Here is a 25,603-nt window from a genome sequence, read left to right on the forward strand (position 1 = left end):
ATACATACATTTTTTTGCCATATAGAAAAGTGTTATAATAATAATGTTAATTACTGAGCTCCACAGATGTCTGGATGGCAATGTGCCACTCTTTGATTAGATCTATATAACAATATAACTTTACTAGAAACACATTTAATTCTAATTTTTATAGAAATGATACATTTCGGTGGACTGTCTAACCTATAGACACTTCCATTCAGAGACTTATAACACCGTTACAATTTAAATAGTTAATACAACAGTTGAGCAAAAGTGTTTTTTCAGTTCTAAATCTTGATAGTGATTCCTTGACCTACTTGTGTGTCTGTGTGTGTGTGTGTGAGTGTGTAGGTGTGTGTGCGTCACTGTCTGGCTCTGTTACAACAATCTTCACAAACAACCCAGAAATTTGTCACTTCCAAATTCCAGATCCTTGTGTATTTTCTGAGAAATGGCAACCTGACCAATACTGCATAGCTCATCTACTGAGCTCACTTCAGCAAGCTCAGCCATGCCCATCCACCAAGCTCTGCATATCCACTGTCACTATAAACGAAGGTTTAAACAGCCCCTGTGTTTTCCTTTGAAAAGAAATAAAACCATTGTCTGTTGCAAAAGGATCACAGGGACCACAGAGTATTGTGAGGATGATTTGACTCGGCAAACAGCAACAAAACCTTGAATGATGGGTAAACAGATGCGCCTGAATGTTTGAGTATTGTCACTGTCCCTGCCTGAATGTGTTGTCTCTGTATACTTGGGTGCTTACGTGACAATGTAATTTCAAAGAAACTAAAAACAGGTCCACTGAACCAAGAACACTGTGCATATTGATGTGGCTGCTAATTGAATTGAAATATTAAGTAACATATCAACAAAGTGCAAATAAAACTTTACAAAGTCATTTATCTTACAAAGTTTCTTCAAAGAGCAAAGAGAGCAAAGTGAACTCTTATTGACTCGGTATTCACTGTGAAATATTTCTGTGAAAAGAATTGCACACTGTGACCTTGTCATTGGCTTTAGGCAAAGATGAAATGCAAAGCATTAAAATAAAATTCATCACAAAGGTAGGAATGCTTCATGCACGGACTTGACAAAAAAACCATCTAAATTCATGTGTTATTAATATACGCAGGGATGTATTGAAGACATACGTAATATGCTTCAAGTATCTTTTTTTTTGTTATTTTTCATAGTTTCTGCTTGTGTGATATTTGATGGCTGCTTTACACCCCACACATCTCTGAGTGAGGGTATCTACATTTGGTGTTCATGTTCAGATTAATGGAACAACTAATAATTGGTTCATCTCCTTTGTGTGACTAGTGAAGAATTATGGCTCCCTGATAATACATCAGGACTGTCTCCTTAGCAAAATCACTCCTTTGCTGACACAATGCTGTGCTGATAACAAATCACTAACTGTCCTCACTTTGAATAAAAAAAAAACAGATGTCTAACAATAGAGTCTAGACAAATAATCGGCCCAAAACGTGGATACCCTTCCATTTGATTTCCATTTGGAGTCAACTCTTGGTTTAAGTTTTGTTTCTTGTAATCTAATTTTAAGGTCGAGTTCTGACTATTTGCACTTTAATACTGGCCTAATTAATTATGCCTGTGGACCATCTGATATGTGCCAAATAAATACCAATAAATATGAACAGCATCCATGAAACAGGAAAAATTGGCTTTCACAATGGATTTACAGTAGTCTGTTCATAACAGGAGGAAGGGTGGAATATCACCAGCATTTACAATTACAATATCTTAATTAGAAACCTAAACATTTTATGATAATTAAAATGTCACTTTCTGTTTGCAGAGGATTAAGAAATGTTTTATGGTCCCTAATAGACAGAGGCAATGTGCTTATAGCAGATCCATTATGTATTTGTAGTACTGTTGTCACCCAGTAATTCCCAGTACTCGTGATCACTGCTCTAATGTACCCCAATTTGTGTTCACAAATGCACAGTTTTTCTGGCAATATATCACATTTTACTGCTCTGTAGTATTTAAGCATTTTGGGAGATTGATTGCTTTTCTTAAGGCCAAATAAACACTATTTGTACGCAGGCTCGAAGATTAACCTTTTGGTCAAACACTCATATTCACTGGAGGGTATCTAAAAATGTATGTGTTTAATTAAATTTATTCAGCCTTTTTTTTTTTTTTTTTTGGAAAGCATTTCAAAGATAGCCACAGGATAGTGTGATTGTAGCTGCTGAAAAGTTCACACTGTTCTTTAATATTTATTTCACTAGTTGGTATATAACTGGCAGAATTACTGTTGCCATGAAGACTTGATCAGAAATCAATCACCAATCTTTACCTTTAATGGTTTTTTAGTAAAACTCTCATGAGAAACAGGTCAGAATGAAAGAACCATCCATTACTACATCTTGGTCACCCTCCACCTGGAGAAAATGCATACAGGCAGCCTGACAGAGTAGCTCAAGGTCTGGACTTTGGTTTTAGTATATTTCCAGAAGAGACAGAGAGAGTTCATGCTTATAATGGCTGTTTCCTAAACCACATTAACAGTCTCAGTGTGGAGAATTACTATTTTGGTGCATTTTTTCATGTGTGTTTAACTATGACCAGCTGATGAAACATCCCAGGTGTGCTGGGATGTTTTACAAATGGCCTACAACTAGCCAAAATATGTTTAATGCTAAATGTTTGTTGGTCTTAGAGAAATTGGTACCACAAATGGGTACATTGAAATACATGTTGAATCTACATGAAAAAGTCACTTTCCAAGAAAATATTGCTCCTTTTTTTCAGATTAAACAGATGTTGACAAAATTAGCTTTTAAAAAATTGATATTACTTAAAATCACAAACATACAGGAGAAAGAATATGGCATATTTCTGTCAGAGTCTCATGTGCACATTTTATTTGCTTGACTTAATGCCAAACAGGGAAGCACATCTCCCTAGTGTACTGCAATTCAATAGCTCACAGCAGGCAGTACTTCATTCAAAGAACACAGTACCGGAACACATCCCACAGGATAACCAAGGAAATACCACATTTTTTATACAAAAAAAAAAAAAAAGAAGAACAAATTTCAGCGACCACGTGATTATCTCAGTGAAACAAGATGGTCTACTGTTCCAGAGCAACAGACCCTGCAAGTCAAAAGGTAGAGATCAGTGCAATACCAACTGTGCAAAGGCAGGGGACTGAACAAATTTTGTCATTGTGGACATCTCTCTTTGGGGAAAGTGCCTGATTTGGTGCGTGAAGTTCAGAGGTACCAACAAAATGCAGTTGGGCTCACCTCTATTCACAGCTTTGGCTTTGGAACCAAACTCCTTGATAGACGGTGGACTCTCTCCTACTTAGGAATTGTCCATGGTGAGACGTGCCAAGCGGTTGTGGGACTACTGACATATCACCGGCTGGCTGCTGCACTGTTGGACTTTCTCCCGGTGGATGAGAGGGTCACCATCAAGTGGCTGCGTAATGCAGAGAGAAAAACTATTACTGTTGTTTGCGCATATGCGCTTGTTTTTGGTCACTAGGCAACATTGGTTGGTGAGCTGCTATGCTCCGTGAATCCCACAGCTACAAAAACTATATGCCTAAATTTTAAATAGAATAGCTAACTTATATGTTTATTCATGAAAGTGTGTATATTTATTCTGAATGTTGACGGAGCATGGATGCATGTTAGAACAAGATTTATGAGCACCGCATCCATTCTGCAAATTCTGAATCGTGAGTGATTTTAGGACACTTGGTTTAAATAGTTTATAAGGATCAAGAGTGTTATGAAGCAGTAAGTCATTTATAATCAGAACACTATTACCGATGGGGCCCATTTTCTTCTTGGGTTGATTTCTCAGTGTATAGTTTCCTGAGTTAATAGTTTCATATCAAAAAAACTGTAGTATTTGTGATGATAATGAAGGGCACTCTCAATTATGGGGGTGGGAAAGGTATTAATATACAGTTAAACTATGGGATGCATTCTCCACACAAGATTCAGTTTCCGTAGATACTGAAAGATGCTTGTTGAACCGTTGATATATGTTTATTGTAAACGTATAGCAGCGCTAACACAATCAACATATGCTATTAAGCAGAGGGTGCTTACATTTGCATAAAGGAAAACTGAAACCAATTTAGCTACTGTGGTTTTTTTTTTTACTTGAATGCACATGCTACGATTTTAAACCCACCAACCATGAAAGGGCAGTGTTAAAGTGTAGCTCTAGGTTTATGTGCCTAAGTACTGTGCAGCAAGTTAAATTTGTATCATGTTTGCTCCACTATCCAATGCTTCTTGTTAGGAGTGTTAGAGACTGAAAAGTCAGTACTGGTGTGGGTCTGCTATCTGATTAGGGAAGGGGGAAGGCTGAAATTGAGACTACAATTGAAACTTTTTTGTTTGTTTAAACACTATGGTTTATGGTGTGCCCTTGCTTAGTACAGTCACAGTGGTATATTGCACTTTCATTGTATTGCACCAACATCTGCAGATGTCTTAATTCTTCTTCTCTTTATTTGGCAACTCAATTTTTTCTGAATTAGACAGGCAACACATGGTATTCTGTGCATCAGTTCTTTCAGCCAGGCACTCAAAGCACTGACAAATGACTCCTTAATTCAGAGGAAAACAGAGGGTGGGGAAGGTGAGTCAGACAAAAATAATGGGTTGCCTCAGTTGTGAGGTGCATGTTAACTGACTCTCCTTCTGGATAGAGGGAACAGTGAGCTGAAAATGAAAAACAATCAATTCCAAGATCTCTGTTGCAACACAGTCCAGAGGGAGGAAAATTGGGAAAACAAATGCCTGAGAAACCTCGCAGGAAGGATTTTGGAAAGTTTCTTACAATGTTAAGCAACATATTAAATCACAGTACCGAGTAGGGAAAGAATTGAGCAGTTTGCCTCTCACTGTTTAATTAACAGAAGCCCTAAAGCTGATCTATATAGGTGTAGAGAAGAGTAAAGCAATCCATACGTCACTCTACAACTATACATATTGTTACCTATCAACAACAGACTCAAACATTTCTTTTCAAAATCATTACGTGATCAAGATCATCTCTTTTGGCACTCTGACTCTGTTGCTTGACCCAGAAGCATCTAAACACTGACTAATGTACTTGTTATTAATCTCCCTCTCTGCCTTTTGCTTTTCCAGATGATGAATGACCAGGCAACACTGCCCAAAGTTAGAGCGCTGCTCCAGCATGATTACAGAGCCCGTTATTGGTCTGCCCCTGCACTTGATTAATGCTCTTGTTCCAGCTCCCCACAAATATGCTGACTCTCATCAAGCACTTTCATCACTGAATAGAGTGCATTTTCTTTAAGTTTGCTGTAATCACTGAGGAAAAATCTAGTGGATGAAAAAAACCAGGTAAACCTAAGTGATAAAATAAAGACTGATGCATCAATTCTTAATATTGAATGTAGAGTTGTAAAACATTTTGTGACGTGCATTTGGAGTAAAGGGAAGTAGATTTACGTCTGTACATTTTTCCGGGTGTCAACCTCTTGCAGTTGCATTGAATTATTGGCAATGGCACATTTTGATGGTACACTTGATCACTGTGAGTGAGATCATTAATCATAAGCGTGAGGTGTCAACGGTTACTCATACTTTATTATTGACAAAAATGCCAGTCTACTGCACAGTTTAGAATGCCTGAATCACTCCGTATTGTGATATTCATGAGCTGTTAGTTGACACACTGGCTTTGGTTCAACAAAAATGCAAGGGCAATATTATATGATTAAATTTTAATCATAGCTAGTGAAAGAGTGAGTCAGAGAAATACTTTTTCAAATATACTAATTTAAATCTAAAATAAATATTTCAGATAATAATAAAGACAGAGGAAAAACAAAACAAAAGATTACATTAATAGATTGGAGGTACACCATATATATGATGGCTCATCTTTTTTCAGTTGATCTGTTAACCAGACCAAGCACTGAACACATCAAAAGTATTTTAATATATCTAATGCTTTGTATTCTGTGCAGGGTTTGGTTAAATGGGAATATTATATAAAGTGTGTGAATATGTAATTAGAACAAAAGATAGTGCCAAGATAAGTTGTTAATCGAGGCAAAATCACAAACCAAGGTCATTTGTGAGCTAGTTGCCTTTAGGACCTTGCATTTACCACTCACAGAATTGTACAGTGACAAATAAGTCGACTCATGCTTGCAATTATTGAATGGAACATGATTTCAAATGTGGAATATACGTAATGTCCAAAAAGTGTCAATTCTTAAAAAAAATTCGTTCCAAACAGCAAAAACTTCAGCTTAGAGCTAAAAACTGGACATGCAGAAGCTTTACTTTCATTATTATGAATCCATTTTATCCTTTCACGTTTTTTGGAGATAAGAACTTAAATAAGTGATGGCAGCCTTTTGTATCCTTTTAGTCAGGCAAGCTGATACTGTATGTCAAAATGACATTATTAAGAAGCTATGTACTCTAATCAGGTCGCTTCAATATGCTCTACACACTCACACCTGAGGAGCAAGGCACTGAAGTTTGCATGCACTAGTTAAGCCAGAAGGAATGTGGTTAACACACAACTGGCTGTATTTTAAATGTTGAATCTAAACCATACCTCACTTTCTTTCAGGCAATAAAAGAGTAACCAAAAATAAAGAGTTACCTGGCCTAATTTCCATCACCATAAGAAACAAAAGAATTCTAAATATGAATGTTCTGATTCAGTAGCTGCGCAAAAAAAAACAAACAAAAAAACAAACATCCATCCATTCATCTGAAATCAAGGTCTGTGTCTGAATATTACCCAAGTTTGTGCACATGAAGAAGGAATTTGACTCTAGCACATTTAGCATTATTCAAGAACCCTAATCTGAGGGACATTGTGATTAAGTAAATATCTTCAGATAAAGGCTGAGGTTGGTTAAGTTGACACTTACCTTGACACACTTATGTTTGTCATACAGAATACATTTCAACGAGTGTTGTCAGTCAGCCGAAGGGCAGAAGTTAAACGGGGGGATGCATCCTTTGAAAAGTCACAGCTGTAGTGCATTTCACCACTTCCCACATCAACATGTCTATCATGACTGACTGACTACATCAGTGACTGGATAAACTCTTTGGGAAAGTGCATCAGCCAGAAACTCCATAAGGTCCCACGGGACTTTGTTCCACAAAAATGCTTTGGATAATGAGTTGTCTGCATTATTCATGACAACCTGACAGTTCTTCCTATGTTACAGGAATTAATCATTAACCAAATGCAGAACATTAACTTATTACGCAAACTGAACTGGGCTTTTAATCAGTCATACAACGTGTTTCAGCTTTCATTTTTACAAAGATCTTTTTTTTGCTTGCTGGTGTGATGTTTGTGATTAAAACTTCAGCAGAATTTCACTTTGGCAGACAGAACAGATGGCTTTGTTTTTATCTATTACAATGGCTAATATTCAACATGTCATTTCGCCATAAAATATCAAACATCTCACTTAAAAATAAAAATGCTCAAAACAAGAAAGAAAACAAGTGCACCCAAAAAGATTGCTGGTGTAATTTCAGCATGAAACAGCAGATATGCTCAGACATTTATATGCCACCATCGCAAATCACTAAACTTTGTGCCTTCTCTCTCCCATAGTTTGTGCTCTCTCTCTGTTCTCTTTGTATCCCTGGTCCTGGAACTGTATATTAGTAATGTTCAGATACTGGCACTGTCAACCTGTACGGTGTTTTGTCATTTCTTGATGCTGTTTCTTTTCTCTCTCCTCTATCCACTCACCCCACCCAGCTGAGGCAGATGGCTGCCCAAACTGAGACTGTGGTTCAGCTGGAGATTTCTTCAGTTAAAGGCAGTTTTTCCTCTCCACAGTTGCCAATTGCTTGCCCGTTAGGGATTTGTTGGGTTTGTGTGTATGTAAAGTGCCTTGAGATGGTTTTATTGTGATGTAGCACTATACAAATAAAATTGAATTGAATTGTTTTTTTTTTTCTCTGCTGAAGTGCTCAATTTGCCCCTGCAACCAGCAAGGTCTATTTATCATGCAGTGAACGGTGGCACAGTTATAAATAAAAAATAATGCACAAAGGAAGTAATTGCTCTGAAACAATTGTGTTACCTCTAACTAAATGGAGAGACTGTAATCTTTCATGATTTGAGCCATGGGTATTCTGGATTTGGTCAGATCATCATAGCTATAAACTATTGTTACTCTAAAAAACTCACTATTGCTGATCACAGCCCCATTTCAAAGTAAATGACATACCTTAGCTAATTAATCGAGCAACGCGCTGTAATCGTCTAAATAAGCAGATGTGTACAATCACCTTGGGAGATCTAGCTCCTGAGGCAATTTCATACAGCTTGTGAAAAGATTTTTGGAAACTTGCCACAATAATTTATAGGATGCCCACAGCGATTCAGTACACAATATTCAATATTTTATGAAATAAATACGGGTTTGTTGAAGATTTGTTATTATCCAAAAGAAGATTCTAAAGAGAAGATTCTAAGAAATTATTTTCTGAAGAAATGTGATTTCATACTTTCACCAATCTGTACCTGTTACGTAGTGGTGGTAGTGGTGGTGAAGGAGGAGAGGACAGGACCCAAATGCAGGACAAGGTTCTTTATATTGCCTGGTTTTACCAGGCATAGGCAGCAAACATCTCCGCCACTTGGCGGGCCGGGCATAAAACAAAACTAAAAAGCTCTCCTCGGACATAAGAGACACAAATGTCAAGTTAATGCTCCAACAAAGAACAAAGAAACACAGGAGGTATAAATACATTCGGAACAAAGAAGTAATGACAAACAGGGGAAACTAATCTTAACTAATGAACACAAAGCCGCCCAAGATTAACACAGGAGAAAATAGGAAACTAACCAAAATAAAAGTCCAAAACCGGAACTGAAGAATCCACATCATGACAGTACCAGCTTCAGGTAAATAAACAGCACTGGGTTTCTGGGAAATTTGTACAGTCTTACTGAGCTCTCTACAAAGTGGGTGTCATACAAAGTACAGGGCACTGATTGTTGGCATTATGTTATTAGCATCAACATCATCAGCATTTCTTCTGCTATGATTATCCTCTGTCATGTCAGACCAGGTGCTGACACTTGCTCTGCTCCAATCATGTAACAACTACTTGCCAATGCACCTTATCAGTGTAAAAAACTACCTCAGCTAAATATAAGTCCAATCAGTAAGGGTCAGGTGTAATCACTGCTGAAGTACCCTCAGTCATCTCCAAGTGTACATGTCGTCATTTAAAATTGTAGAGACATTTCTCCGTAATTACCCGTCAAAACCAAATTCAATTCAATTCGATCCGATTCAATTCAATTCTATTTGTACAGTACTAAATCACAATAAAATCATCTAAAGGCACTTTACATAGTAACCTAACAAATCCCTCAGCATGTCTTTGACCAATGTGTTGTAAATTGAAAAAGTAAATTTTCTGTTTATGCAGTACACTGAGGTAGTTGCAGAAATGTTTTATTAAAGTAACAAGATTTATTTATTTTTTTTAATGTTGAGTTTCAATCTTTAAAAATGTGTTGTCTTTAAGAGAATCAAGTCGGAAATGCGATTCCTTTCCACTGTGAATAGATTTTACCTGGGTTGAGTGGTATCAAATTTATATTATTGATGAAATGCTAGTAACATCAAGAATGTATGTGTGTGTACATGCGGTACGGCTTGGATACAATGTGAAGAACACCTGCGCAGCCTCTAGCTTCTGTGACAATGACAATGAATCATTTTCTCCAAATGAGACTTTTAATTAAATTGCATTTTTGTATCAGTATTAAGAATGCACATTACTTGGCATTAACTGATGATCACTTTTAAAAGGACGTAAACTAATTTTGTATAACAATGGGTTGCAGTGATTCACAGGCTGTAATACATTACTATTTTTTCCTTTGTGCTATGTGGCAGGTTCAGCATTTTCATGCAGCAATGGCAGAGAATTTGGTTTTCAAATTAAATATGACTTCCCACACGGATGTCAGTTGGATTGCCTAGATGGTGATTGTTTTAATCTTCAGATGTTTTGTGATGTTCAGCCGCACTGATGCATGCCAGTGCCTAGGGATGAATGAAAACTAAACAAAAAACAAAACACAACATGTGTTTTATGGTGCCAATATGTTATTACTGCGCTGTAGAATTGCCAAATATATAACCTTGTCAACACTACTTGTATTTTAGACCCCTGTGTGCATAGCCCAGACTTCAGATGTCAACGTCAGAGATCCTCTAGGGATTTAATGATCTTAAAGCTTAATGAGTAATTTACTTATTTTATTTTGTTTGAGCAGTCCGACTTTAATATATTTTAAGCTAAGAAAGCAAAGTGCTTTTATGAGTAATAAGCATACATCTTTTTTCATGTACATAATATTACATCTATAATACTTACCTGTGAATTGTTTTTTCAAATAGCTGAAATTACAAGATGCCTATATCAAGAAGCACACTGCTGTATGTTGAGTACAGCCAGTAATAGTTACAGCAGAAAGAAGGCAACCATGGGGGGAAAAAATGACTGTGAGAAGTTAGAATGGCAGCATAACACTGGTGTCGTTGATGTCCTAGAAGCCAAGTTTACAATCCTATAAACAGTGGCTGTACTGTATTTATTGAGACCTTCTAAAAAAAAAAAAAAAGCATGTTTATATGTATTATTTATGGGACTAGATGTTTATATGGACCAGACAGCAAACACAATGCTGCGATGCTGGAACAGAAGTGTAGACCTGTAAAGCTACGTCAGACTGACCTGACCTCCCCTGGATCCTCAGTTACCAACACGTCTGTCTTACAGCTGGCGATGGGATTGATTGACAGTTCCACTGGTGGCACCACAAAGCTCTTGCTGACTGGCAGCCACAATCCTTGACCCAGACTGTAGAATGATCTGTGTTGGCATAACCACAAGGCATAAATGTCAATCAAACTAGTGTTAGATTATCACATTTTGTTATTAGACACAAGCAGACATTGTCATATCTACATATATATAACATAAAACAATAACATATATAATATAAAAAAATAACTTGGGAATGATCACACTGAGGCTAAAAAGGGGTTGTAAGTCATTTATTTTATTATTTATTCATAACATTCTGTATATTTTTTTATACTGAGTAAGATTCATACAGTAAAGTGGGCAGTAGGGTTTTTCTAGTATTAATTTCTTGCATTCAGAGTAATGAAAATGTACACAAAGGATATTAAAGAGCATTTTAGGAAGTCCAAATATTTGAGGTCTTTAACATACCAGAATCCCATTTGTTGTGTGCCCAACATGCTTGACCAATAAAGCTAAAGTTTCATGATATCTAAGTAAAAAAATGAATGTACAAAAGTGTTTCCATAGCATAAAATTCATATTGAAGTGACTGCCACATAGACGTAAATAAAAAAATTATTTAAGTAATATATTTTAAAATGATTCATTCTTTAGTACATATGGAAAAAAAATTAACTACTATTTGCATTTTGTGCATTGCTCAAGAAGTTGTAAAAATAATTTGGTTTTGCCAGAGATCTTTCTCCCAAGTGAAGATTAGTACCCTGCAGGGGGCCTAGGCTTGTCACTTGGGAAAAACAACACCTGGCGAGGCCTCACAAACAGCATATAATGTGTCTGTGCTTTCCATTATGTGCTTTTAATGTATCTGAGCAGGTGGGCAACAGGACCACAAATTCCTAGACATCGAGAAGCCAAGCTTGAATGGCTTTGGTTGTCAAAAATCTTAAGACTGTGTCTAACCCAAATCTCCTATTTGACTCCTACATAAAACATATCACAACATGATGCAAGTTTAATAGCTGTTAAATATTTCTGACATCCAACCTGACAATTCTTTTATATACAAGTGCTGATTAGTGAAACACACTGTTTTCTGGGCTGCCAAACATCAGCATTAAAACAATTCAACTTGTACAAAACACTACTGCCAATATATTAACTAGAATCAGCATGAATACATTACACTCATTCTCTCAGAGAATGCATAGACATCAAGACGTTTCCTGTTAACCTCATATCTAATCCAGTGGTTATGTAGCTTTCACCCTTTCTGTCACAACATACTTACTTTCTCACTCTTCCCAGAACCAAGTGAGAGGCAGTACTGGTTTCCTATAAAGTTCCTCATCTGTGAAACCAATCCCTGTTACGAATAGGCTGCTCTTTTCATTGCTATAGGACTGACACTAACACTGTCCAGCTGAAGAGCAATGCAGTCTTTTCTATCACACAGCACTGATATAAAAACCTTCCAACACTTCAGGTTTCCACTTGGTTGCTGCCTCTTTACTCACTTTGTCTGCTATCTGTATCAGTGTGTAAATGTCTGAATGTATCTGTACTGTGCAACTGTGTGTATGTGTATGCAGCTGTCCTTTCATTTTTCCTCTCTCAGATACTCTAGACTGATGGTGCTTCTTACAAGTAGTTGATTTGGCTTCCGTGTTAGTCCCATCTCCAACATAGTGGCATTTAACTGGCAGCAGACAGCTGAAAGATGGAATGTGTTTTTGTGTAGAGCAATGATTGTGGATTTAGTACCTCGTTTTTTAGAGTGGAGTCAAGCTGAGATGTTAACTCTGACCAGTGTGAAGAGGAGCAAGATTACTTTGACAAAGAACTCTTCCTAGCTACAAACTGGTGGGGTAGTGAGCATGAAATCAAGTCAGACTTTACACAATTAAAGTATTTCCTTTAACTCACTTTAGTTACAGAGTTAAATAGAAGTGAATCAAGGCATGACCACACTGACTTGTTAAATGTATATAACCTATGCAGCACAGTATATGTACAGTGCCTGTAATATAATGGCATTAATGATTCTCTCATTTACTTTTCCTGTAATGGCATTGCACAGCATTTCCATTGACCTGCAGAAATCTGTGGTACTTGCAGTATACAATAAATGTAAGTATTTATAATGACTATAATATAAGAAAATAAATGAAAAGAGCTATCACAGACTCAAAGTACTTAAACTTTTTTTTTTTTTCCATGTAAAAGTCTGCACACGGGATCTTGGTTTAAAAGCAGGGTCCATAGTCCCTCATTACCAACAGGTAGGACAAATTCATCCTGGCACATAGCAATCTTTCATCATAGAAATATGCTTTAGACCCTCGTGTATTTAGCTCCCCACAAAGCCTTATACTTATCATCAACATAAAGTATTTTGTTTGTATAAAGAAGCCTTTGACAATGCATACAATGCACTAGGTCAGGTTGAGCCAGCGTGTTTAAAAGACAATTTCAGAAATTGCACAACAACAAAACAAATAACATAACATAGGTCGGTATTGTGAAAGGCCCTTAAAAAGAACAGCTGGTTGATACTGAATGGGTCCTTTGAGCCTTTCACTTCTTGAAAAATGTCAGACACAATGACCCCATCAAGAATGAGATGTGTAACAAAAATGGCAGTAAAAGCATTTGAAAAGAGTTCATCCAGGACTGACCCTTGGGCTATTTCTCCACACAAGAACCCATGAGTGAGACTTCACAAGGTGTTTGCGTGTCCATCTAACTGCGTCTATGTGTATCTGGTGGATGCCATGAACAACACTACCATTTCAGTGCATTGCCACAGAGGAACAGACGGTCAGCAGAAGTCATGTTCTCAGGAGATACACCAGAAGTGAAGCACTCACCTGAAGATCCTCTCTGGGGCCTGCTCCCCTGTAACTAGGTCATAGCCTTTCTCCAAGTTAGCGTACGGCCAGGGACTTGAGAGAGGACAAGAAGAGAAGGAACACCATTTAGTTCTATTAGAAGGAATACAATTTCTTCATTATACAGATTTTGCACTATGTTTATTTAATCCGAGTAAAAATCTGGAACACAGGTTGACTTTTTATGCATAGCGAATAACCATAAATTTAAACCCTAATTACGAAGCCAAAAATGAAAACACATTGTTCAATGTTCTGTTTTCAGCTGGATGAGATTTCTCTCTACAAAACTGTGAATGGAAATTTGATCTGTTACTGGACTGCATCCAGCAGATGACAGGTGGACCTGAATAACAATGTGACCTTTTACATGAACCAATGTTTGGGCAAGCAAGCTAATTGTCAAACAAAGTCAGAGTCAGAAAGGGGAATGATTTGACTTTTCTCTCCTTATGTCAATTTCTTGTGGTGCACCATTTCTTTTTGCTTCACTCTTTCACTTTCTGCCCTTGCCTGCTGTTACGTTTCATTACACACCATAACTTCCCTCCTTTCCTCCATCAATCTGTACTTCTGATTGCCTCCTCAAAGTCTACATCCTCAAGTTCAAAGGACCGTACAAATACATTTGCATGTTTTAGCCCATTAACTACAAATTGCTTATATTTAACATTACAAGTGACCACTTTTCAAAGCATCCAGTAAGGTATCAGAGTTATTTTCTAACTTGATTTCCATTCATTTAAATATTCTGAAGATCAACTTGCAGAGACTTGAAACTCAAAATAGCTAATCCATGACATAATACAATTCACCCTTACTTTAGGTAATGTTAATATTGTGCACTAATGCATTGGGAGTGCATTGGGACTGTGAAACTGGCCGTAAGGTCATTTAAGTGGTTCTAGATATGAGTACAATGAGCAGATGCTACAGTACATACCCTTCATTGCGACCCCAGTCACTGCGAACACAGAGATGTTTATGGACGGGATCTGGGGAAAAGCCCTCATGACAGCTGCATTCTCCTGCGACATAGAGAACAAGAAGGGGCAGAGAAGCAGATATTTATTTATTCTCAGTAGCTTAAAAATTTGCCATGTAAGTGACCCCAACTTCCACTTTGATGACACAAAAGCAGCTGCTGTGCTGTTCAATTTACAGTGAAAAACACAAACCATTTTTGTTGAGACTAGTACTATTAGATTATTTCCTCAGTGCTTTCCTCAAACTTAGAAGAACTATTGCGTAGTTATATTGTGTTAGCTATCATCTGACAGAGAGTGTCCAGGGTTCTGTTTGATCCAGACATCACTGATATCGTTATCATCCTTAGTAAGGTATTGTTTTCCGTGAGAGATTTGTGTGTCAGTACAAGATCTCCACTCAGTTCTCCTCAGTTGGCTGGGCAGCTCCGGCTGCAGGATGAACAAGAGACGTCCAGATTGGAGCATAGCTGCTTTGTTTTGGTACAGTGGGCTGTCGATACTGTACCTCAGGTCAGTTTATACTTTTCGTGTTAACTGCTGTTGCAGCCTCACCAACCACTGAACTGAAACCCATCCAGTGTTTTCTGCAGTGTAATGTAATGGACAGTGATGTCATACTTCCTTTGACTGATTATTCACAGTGTGTGTGGATTACTTTTCTTGAAAGAGACATGGAATAGGTGAATGACATCCAGGCGGCTTAGAAACACTGATATATATTAGTATACTTATAACATATTACAGGATTATTAAGCAACGTGTAAGACAAAGTAATTAGGACAAAGTGTATTTCAGAGCGACATAGTAGTCGCTGAGGGAAATAGTTATTTGGTGTATCTAAATGAAAAAGGAAAAAGAAACTAGGGTACAGATTATATTTTAGGGCCACTATTATTATTTTTAATAATACACAGCATGTGGATGGAAGCATTTGTGAAATTGTACATAACTGATTACTTTACCAACTTTTCTATTAGCACTGTTCCCAAAATAAATGTTAGTTACTGCTACTCTTTTGACCTTTATGGAGGCATAATGCTAGAAAAATGTGTAATGGCCACCCAGACAACACTATTCACATTTTATCACCTACTGTTTAATAATTTACTGGTTGACTTTATAGGTTTAAGACTCACTTGTGAAGTGATGCACCACCAGGATTCAGCCACAGAGAAGCAACAAAAATGTTTTTATTTCCTTGAGGCTCTTCAAAGTGGCCTTAGTAAATGAGGAAAAAGAACTTTTCAAATGGTTTTAAAATATGGCCATTAGCAAAGAAGTAAAAAATTCACACAGACATTTAAAAAAAAATTGTCTCTGTTTCAAAAAGTCCTTCAAATGAAATGTCAGAATATTTCATTCAGCATTGTAATTGTTCAGTTTTCTCATCTTGTAGCATTCCAGTAAGGTTTGGTACAACTTACTAAAGTCAGGATTCAACCTCAGTAATGGCTAAACTGGAAACAAACAGTAGTTCATGTTAAAATCTGAGGTTCTGTTGACCCACCTATCCATCCATCCACTCTGGCCCCATCTTTCTACAGACTCTGTACTCTCTACTGACACTCTACATAATTACTCTTTTGCCTCTTACAGGAAAAAAGTCTAAAATTATTATGGCCACTAGAGGGCCGTGTCAGTTGAATGTGAAAAATGGCATTTTGGAGCATTTTGCTGAAACGACTGACTATTTCGTTTTCATATTCCCAGGCACACAAACAAGTATCCTGTTCAAGTTGCAAACACACACAGACAGGTGCACGTGAGCACTCGCGATCGCGCACACGTTTTCGCAACACATGGGCACACACAGCTTCATTTTTCACAGTCACTCTATATATACACAGAGTTATATTTAATTCTTCCTGACTGCCATAGGCTGTGTTTAATAAAGTCATGTTGCACATCTGCAGTCACCTCACATGTTGCCAGTTAAATGCCGAAAACAAATAGGGAAGAAATATAAATAACTTTTGCTTTTCTTTTCTCTCTCTCATGTTCATTAGTAGCCTGTTACTGGTTAGGCTAACAATATTACCCTACCTTAAATTTTTTTCTTAGATATGCTGGCAAAGATTTACATCTAATTTGTTGGTAAAAATGCCCAACAGCAGCACTGATTAATTGGAGAGGAGGGACAGAAGCAGGCTGCATCTAGGAGCAGCACAGACAGGACTGTGCCCGCTGTTGACAGTTGTCCTCAGCTTCTGTTGGTTAAGGTTTTCAATGCTTACTGTTTTTTAATATTGTTAATGTTTTCTTGCCTCAGTAAAACACTTTGAATTGCCTTTGTGTATGAAATGTGCAATATAAATAAAACTGCCTGGCCTCAAGGATGAAACACCTAATGGAAGAGGGCAGCTTTTTTTTGGATTTCATCATACATGTACAGGCCAAACTGCTAGTCAATATTTAAATTACCAGTGAATGAACTAGTAAAGCAACTCTTGAGTCAAATGGCAGGGATACAGCTGAATACTACACTTGAACATTATGTATTCCCCTGACAACCCAGGCAAATATTCATATTTCAACATTAAACAAAAATAGTTTATTCAACAAAATAAGCCAATACTAATCCTGTTTCTCCCACATTAGTCTGTTATTATATGATGATATCCTAGATTATTTACTATATAAACAGATCCCCCTAGGATCTCATTTACCATAAAAACATATGTAACCACACACACACACACACACACACACACACACACACACACACACACACACACACACACGCACGCACAAGGAAAAAAAAACACAATAACTGTGGTTCACAATCTAGTCACTTTAGATTTAACAATTCCCCCATGACCTAAGCCTGCCCCAAGGTGCTGTACAATTAAGTCCGTGTTTGTACATCAAAGCTTCAAGGTCAAAGCTAAAGCCCATAATATTTTGCCGGAGTTAAATGTATGTTAATATTTCTCCTGCACAATATATTGGTAAATGTACATTGTTCAGGTTCTAAACATCTAGAATAGCTTGTAAACAAGTTTTTCTTTTCTTTTTTTAACTTCTGCTCTTTTACTCTGATTTAAAATATTTGGAAATATTTTGGCACTCATCTAAACCATTGAGCCCAACAATATTTGGGTGAGTATAGATGTTATATTTATGCTTTCATCTTGTTTTTACCTGTTTGCTAAGATGGATTTTGAATGGATCCCATGTATTGGGATTCTCATCACAACATTTTTGGGATATTTTTTTTTTTTCTTTTGGAAAGGAAAGGGTAGAAATTCGAAGTGTAAGTGAACTGGAAGGTTTTGTTTTAGCTTTGATCACTAGCCAAAAGCAATCCTGTCCCCTCCTGTTTCATCTTGACTCTTCAGGTGCTCCTTGCCTTGGCTCGTGTGATGTTGCAGTAGTTTCAAAAGGTCAACATACCTAGTACAATCTATATCCCTAATGCACAATCTATATTCCAGTATTAATAATTTAGTGAAACTTTGCAAATCACTGTACAGCTGGCTTTTATTTACAGTGACAGACCATTCTCCATGACCTGAATTAGATGTGTGTTGTGCAATTTATATGGTCACTCTGAATTTAGAAGTGGGCAGTAATGTAATTAGCAATACCAAGATTGGGAAATGTATAATGTGAGGAGAAAAGAGTAATTACACATGAATTAGGTGTAGGTAATTAACTTAGTGTGTTTATATACAGTATAAATATGCAAAACAGTCTACCTGCACTGTCAGGAGACTTACAATGCACAAACTGTAGAGCCATATGTGAGTAGGGCTTGAGGCTGCAGAGGGACACATTTACTAAGTCTTTCCACCTTGTTTCAGATGAGGTGCACCATTCTAGAAGCACAGTTTGCCTGTAATCGAAGACAACCCTTGCAAATAATCAGTGAAGTGTGGTTCTTTGCTATATGCAAATGCATTTAAGGGAGGATCAAGCAATTAACAGGGAGAGATATGTGTGGTTGATTGCACATTCTGCCAGATTAACTAGCCTTCACACAACTACACATCAGTTTTGTGTAGCAGTTTATGTGCAGCTCAAAGCTTGGCTCAGACATACAGCAGAGTAGTCCAGTCATATTAAAAGGAAGGTTGTGTTTGAGAAAAGAAACTTAAAATGACAGTTCTGTAGCTCAAAGGCAGCAGACAAAAGGTAAGAACAATGCAGTAAGAGGATGTGCTGTACTAACTTCATTAATAACAGCTTCTTAAAAAAGATAAATCCAGCAGTAAAAACACAACACAGAGGGGGGATGGGAAATTGTGACTGTGGTTGTTATATGTGAACTTCACTGAGCTGCTAATGCACTATGGCAACTGCACTTCTTGTACATTTACAAGGTGCATTTGGCTGCTGTTACCTTCTAGGGAGAAATTCAGCCATATCAGTGCAATACATCTGCTAGGTTATGAGAGTTGTTGATGTGGTATCTTAATAATTTATAAATTTTTATAAGCTATATTTTATGTGGGCTATATCATTTTATTTAGTTTAACATCCTAGGAGTTAATTTAATGCATGCTTATGATTCTTATGAGTAAAATGTGTTGCATAGGTAGAGCTGCAATTTCACCAGTTTTAGAATTTTTGCTGAGAAGAATTTGTAATTTGGCAACACAACAACTTGACTTCTATTCTGGACCTGCTCATCTTAAACAAATCTCACCACTGAATTGAGCCATGTGAGCTCTCTTTAACTCATTATGGTCCGTTAATAAATCAGATCTTTGTTTCCTTCAATTTAATGTTCTGAAATATATCAAGCCTGGAGTGCATGGATGGAGTGGGTTAATTCAATGCTGCCAAAAGTTTTGCTTAACTGATTAGAGCATGTTGTCAGCCTAAATTAGAGCTAATGACCTATAAGTAGAAATGACCATTTGATGACAACAATTATTTAACTGTCCTCACTGAGTCTATTCCCTGTTAGATTCCTGCCAGGTTTCCATACAAACACAGAACATGCTACTGCACATGGGGTAGTATCACCTTTTATAAACACCAAAATTAGATTCAAAATAAAATTTGTCACTATTATGTCATCATTGCGTCCTCATTCCTCACCTCTATCATTTGTGCTTTCACAATCCCTGTGTTCTAAGATCCAAAAATTTTAAACAGTTTGCATGGAAATCACTTGAGACCACATGCCATCTCTCTTTCTCCTGTATTACTAACATCATGTTAGAAATGAAGTGTTTCTTAATGATTTCTAGTATCTCACTGTGGCCATGTAGGTGATTTTCACATTTCAGATTCATTATTGGCACAGAAAAGAGGCATTGTTCTGATGTATTTTTATGCTTGTTATACAATTGTCAAAGTAGAAGTCATTCTGTCCAAAGACAGCACAAGCATTTTCTCAGGGGAGTATGCATGTGTATGTGCGTGCACATGCAAGTACAGTATGTGATGAATAAAGCATGGTTATATGTAACCCCCCTCCCCCCAGCAGTTTCAGCTCCAATTAGGTGAAGCTGGAAGAGCCAGGGAGACATCATTTGAACTGAGAAAAACAAAAGCAGTTACGGAGGTTCACAGGTCTTTACATATGATGATAGATGGAAAAGTGCTAGTGGCAATCTAGTCCTCTTTAGTGGGGCGTATAACTATGATGGGATAGGATGGATTGACTAATAATGTAGCAACTCCTAATAATAGAGTACCATGATTCATCTTATTATATCATAGCTACATAAACAGCTCGAAGTATTTAGATTTTTTAAAATTAAATTATATGTAACAGGAGTATAAGAATTGTACAGGTGCAGTGCATTTCCAAAGAGTATTTTTCCTATATTGTCTGGTCATTACTGCAATGTCAGTTGTTACAAAGATGACCCATGTCACAAATTCATGTATAGTTAGAGTAAATCCCAAGGAGCTAGCTGCAATAACAACTCATGTCATTCATCTTCTGATCTCCAGTGGATACAGTAGTCAAGGTGAAAGCAGTGATTATAATATATTCACAGTGACACAGTATCTGGTAGTCAGTAACTTTCAACAGTATAACAATGAAGCAGGGTGGAGACAGAGGTAGTGTGGGTTAACTTGGTGATTCTAGTGCAGCAAGTAACAAAGTGGCAGATTAAAATAGTTCAAATGTCTAGATATGTATAATTAATGTATATATATATATATATATATATATATATATATATATATATATATATATATCAAATACAATATGCTTCCTTATGTAGACCTGTTTGTGTTATTAAGCTGACAGTAAAGTAGAAAGCACTTAATGCCACAATGTATGAAACTGATTATAAGACCTTGGAAGTTCCAGTGGTAGTATGTATGTATGTGTGTGTATATATATATATATAGAGAGAGAGAGAGAGAGAGAGAGAGAGAGAGAGAGAGAGAGAGAGAGAGAGAGACAGACAGAGAGAGACAGAGAGAGAGAGTATACGCCATACTACTACTGTTAATTTAGTGGTAATTCAGTTGTCAAAACCGTGAGACAGTAGTGGATTTATATTTTCAATTATATTCAATGTGTTTGATTATATTGTTTTATTTTCTGACATGAAGGCCTATTTTTCTTTTATACAACAGAGGAGGTTTAACTTATAATCTCTGTCCAAACATCTAGAGAAAAAGTCACTGTGTCCTAGGAAGAAAAACACAAAATTCTTGTGGAATTGATGTAGAACCCAGCTAGGTAGATAAGGTAAACTACATTCAACAAAATATAAAATTGTCAAGTGGATATTCTGCCAGCTAGTTGCATATAAACACTATCAGGTCATGTGTATGTCTTTCATAGCAGTTTTGTATTTTCTATGTTTTAAGAACACTTGTCCAAGCAAGTGTTTTCCTGTCACTTGTCAAAAGGTAAAACACCCACTTTGACATTGATTATTGTTGTGGCCAGAATCACAGCATGCTCCAAAGTTCCAATGCAGCTGCACTTTTCCTTCCTGTGTGATTTGCCCTTTAACGTTTCACAACCAGCAGTTCAACCCATCGTTGGAAATGCAATAAATGTGCCTGGAAGAATTCATTTCAGGTTTGCTGTTTTCACAAACAATTGTGTGTGTGTCAGTGTGTGTGTGTATCATTGAGAGCTATTGTGCCAATGTTATAATGCATGCTAGAGGACAGTGATGGAAATAGAAAGCTCTTTTGAAGAACACCTTTAATTTTGCTACCAGATAGATGTGGTTGCCCAGAGGAGATACAACATACTTGAGGGCAATTACTGATCAAATGAGCTTGCTGCTGAAAAAGACAGATGAAAAGAGTAACAAATGAAGAGAGACAAGGAGACATGAGGAGACAGAAGTACTAATACACTTAGAACACTGAATGTACTGGGATCTGAATGAATAAATTACTCTAAAATTGAATTACAACTATTACTGATCTCACCATGCATAAATACACAGGGACTGATGCAAGCATACACACACGTCCATACACATTCAGTATCCGCAAACGTGCCAACTCTATATTCGGCATCTTCATGTCTACTGATTGAGCGTCTGGAGCTCTAATACATTATGCATCAGCATGCCCTTGACCAGGGTGACATAAATTTCACATACATTACAGATGTAATCCATTCTAATGAGCTTAGACCTTATCTAGTTGGGCATGAAATACACAAGAGAGCTATGCCACTCAAGCTAAGATAAATATCACCATGGTGCACTCTCAGCTTTTGTTGGTATAGTTTTAATGTCAGCACAAATAGAAGCCAAATTGTATGAACTAATTGTGTATATACTGCAGTGGTAGCAGAAACATTTTTGGTCAATATACTTTAATTCCCCTTTTTCATAAACATAATAAAAATGCTGTCTTTATTTGGTTGTCATATGCTGCATGTTTGCCGGGGGGGGGGAGGCCTCCTCCCTCTGCTCTGCCCTTCGCTCCCACGGTTCCCCCCTTCTCTCTCCCCGCCGAGGAAACTCCCGGCCGGGATGATGAGCTCGAACCCATCCTGGAATGAGCCTTAGACCCAGAGTCAGATGACTCTGTCTCCTTGCTATGTCACTCGCCGGACATCTCCCCGCCCCAACCACTCCCCTCCGGGGAGCCGGTGCAAATGTCTGCCACTAGCATGCTAGCTGAGCGGCCTACACCGGCCTCTTCTACCGCTCTGCCAGCCATGGCTCAGCTATTACAAGAGCTCCCAGGCATTATCACGACGGCGGCTAACAGGTGTAAGCTCTGCTTCAGGATTCACTTCGGCCAGTACAACCCGCGGCAGGCGCCACACCGTGTACCTGTTTGGCCTCAATCACCTACCATCTCCGCTTAACTCTCCATGGCAGCATTGGAGCTCGCTGGCTCCTCGCACTTTCTTGAAGTGCGTCAAGACAATACTGGAGCCCCTTCGGAGACAGGGAATGAGGGTCCTGTTCTACCTCGATGACCTGCTTCTGCTGGCCCACTCCCCAGAGGAGTCATGTCAGCAGACGGCGGAACTAGTGGATCATTTGAGCTCTTTAGGTTTCACCATTAACTGGAAAAAGAGCACGCCCCAGCCTACTCATGCCATAGTGTATCTGGGGGTGGAACTGAACTCATTACATATGAGAACCCGACTCTTAGAGGAGAGGTCGGCGACCCTCTCCTCCCTACTGCCTCACTTCGCTCCATGCAGACGTGCCAGGTCTCAATCGGTGATGCGCCTTCTGGGGATGATGGCAGCGGCTCATCCGGAGGTGCCTCTCGGCCTATTGCATACGAGGCCCGTCCCAGTACGTCACCAGCGGTGCATACTATCCCTCCCCCCTTGTAAGTGGGCCCGGATCTGCTTTACTGGAAAAACCCCTGCACTCTGATGCAAGGGGTTCCCCTAGGCATTCCATCCATCAGTGTTCACGAATGCTTTCTTGTCTGGTTGGGGAGGGACGTGCATCTCCCGGACAGTAAAGTGGGAGTGGACGATCAGGGAGATGGCGCATATAAACGAACTAGAGCTACTCACAGTGTTGAAAGTTTTCCAGCACTTTTCTCCACTGTTGAGGTGTCACCACGTTCTGGTCCGAACGGACAACACGACAGCTGCGGCGTAATCAACCGGCAAGAGTGGGTATGCTCGGCACATCTCCTCGCTCGTCACCTGTTGCTGTGAACTCACAATCAACTTCTCTCTGTGAAAGCGGTGCACATTGCAGGACAATGCAACATGGCCGTGGATATCATGTCACACAGTGGTCCTCAGGCAGGGGATTGGCGTCTCCATCTAGCCTGGTGGCTCAGATATGGAGCTAGTTCGAACACGCATCTTCGAATGCATCTTCGCATCTTCTCTGTCCGGTTGTTCTCTGTCTCTGTCAAATGCATGGTCAACAAGTGCTGGCTTCATCCTTAAATAGGGGCCACCTGATTCACACCTGTTTTTTCACAAAATTGATGACCTCACTGATTGAATGCCACACTGCTATTTTTTTGAAGACACCCCTTTCAACTAATTGCCCAATTGCACAGCCTTAAGACCGTGCACATCATGAATGCTGGGTCTTGTTTGTTTTCTGAGAATCTACTGCACCTACTGGTACCTTGTTTGCCATGTAGCAACAAAAAATATACTATAAACCTGGATTATTCTGGTTAGTCACATTGTACTGCTATTATTTTGAACAATACTCTATGGGCACTAACCTGTGTCCTGGTTACAAATCTGCTCACAAGGCTCGGTGGTCCTCTGGCCACAGTAGTCTTGGACCCATTGTGTAGATGAATTGGTCTGATAGTAGAGGGTTAACTTGGCTGGGTTTAGCCAATTAGAAACGTCCAGGAAGCTGCCCATGCTCACCACAAAACTACTTCCTGAAAGAAGAAAAACAAAATTATTTTAATTGTAAGAAGGTTTGATGGTGTTTATACAAGTTCTTTTCCTGGTTCTATTGCAAAATCAATTGGAAAGTAGCTAATTCTTTTGTTTTCACTGTAATTTTAATTCACATCCTGACCAGGCAGAATTTAAATGAGAAAATTAAGACCTATAATGTGTGTATTGATGGGATTTCCTTGGTAATTGCAGTGGAGGGGCTAAAAGGGTTTCACGAGTCAATCAGTAAACGCACATTGACGCTGACTTACCTTTCCTGCTTATTGCTCCCAGACCAATCGTTAAACTCTGATCACTGAACAAGATTATCCCTAATTGATGCCAGTGACTTCTAGTTCCAAAGGGAGCAGTGAGGGAATTGTGCCTCAGCTCTCTGGTGAACACAAAGATTTTTATACAGCTATATTGTGTATACTGCCAGTTCTTATGGAAGCATTCAGAGAAAAACTTGGAAAGTAGCCAGCAATCAAGTCTGAGTCACAGGGAAAGTTACAGCACCAATACCTTGCAGTAAAATACAACTCAGAGACACTGTGCAACAGATAAAGCATTATCCCAAGGCTTATCTATTCTTTTTTTGCTATTTCCTAACATTTTACAGTAGGTGTTCCAAAGTCATACTAAAATACGCTACCATTTGCCACCTCCTGCAAACATAAAGTCACCAGCTGCTCCTTCATTTGTTTCTCGTTCGACTGAAAGTTGCCACACAGTCTGAACAACACTTGCAAAATGCAACAAAACACAAATATTTTAAATGTTTAATTCTAATATTTAAATGTTCTAACAACCTGAGGCACTAGACTCTATAGATCAACAAGTTGTCCCCAAGCTTTTATTATTATTATTCTGCTATATATACAGTAGACCAAACAGCTTAAATATAGGGACCTCAGATATTAGAGTCATATGAAACGTGCAGAATTCTGCAGAAAGATCCCTAAACGCATCTCCCAGGTCATGCTGCCCAGAGGTGAGTACCACAAGGCCAAGTCCTGCATCACTGCTATTTAGTGAACAGAACTGCCAGTAACCCTCTTGCTAAGAGTGTGAAGAAATCTAATGGCTTCAGCTCACAAAGTGAGGAGGCAGTTGTTAGATTATGGGTTT

At 38.3% G+C, this 25,603-nt stretch overlaps 1 protein-coding gene across 1 annotated transcript in view; it reads right to left on the reverse strand.

The window, feature by feature from the left end:
• astn2 (astrotactin 2) overlaps positions 1–25,603 on the reverse strand; it is a 226,584-nt gene that overhangs the window by 88,284 nt on the left and 112,697 nt on the right. Inside the window, exons 7-10 of the mRNA XM_026297778.1 lie at positions 24,304–24,471; positions 14,649–14,733; positions 13,685–13,759; positions 10,779–10,916 (exon numbers count right to left, since the gene is read on the reverse strand). Of these exons, the coding sequence (XP_026153563.1) occupies positions 10,779–10,916; positions 13,685–13,759; positions 14,649–14,733; positions 24,304–24,471 (466 nt within the window). The remainder of the gene's footprint in view (positions 1–10,778; positions 10,917–13,684; positions 13,760–14,648; positions 14,734–24,303; positions 24,472–25,603) is intronic.

Source organism: Mastacembelus armatus, chromosome 12 (assembly GCF_900324485.2).
Source record: "Mastacembelus armatus chromosome 12, fMasArm1.2, whole genome shotgun sequence".
In the NCBI taxonomy this organism is placed as follows: Eukaryota; Metazoa; Chordata; class Actinopteri; order Synbranchiformes; family Mastacembelidae; genus Mastacembelus; species Mastacembelus armatus.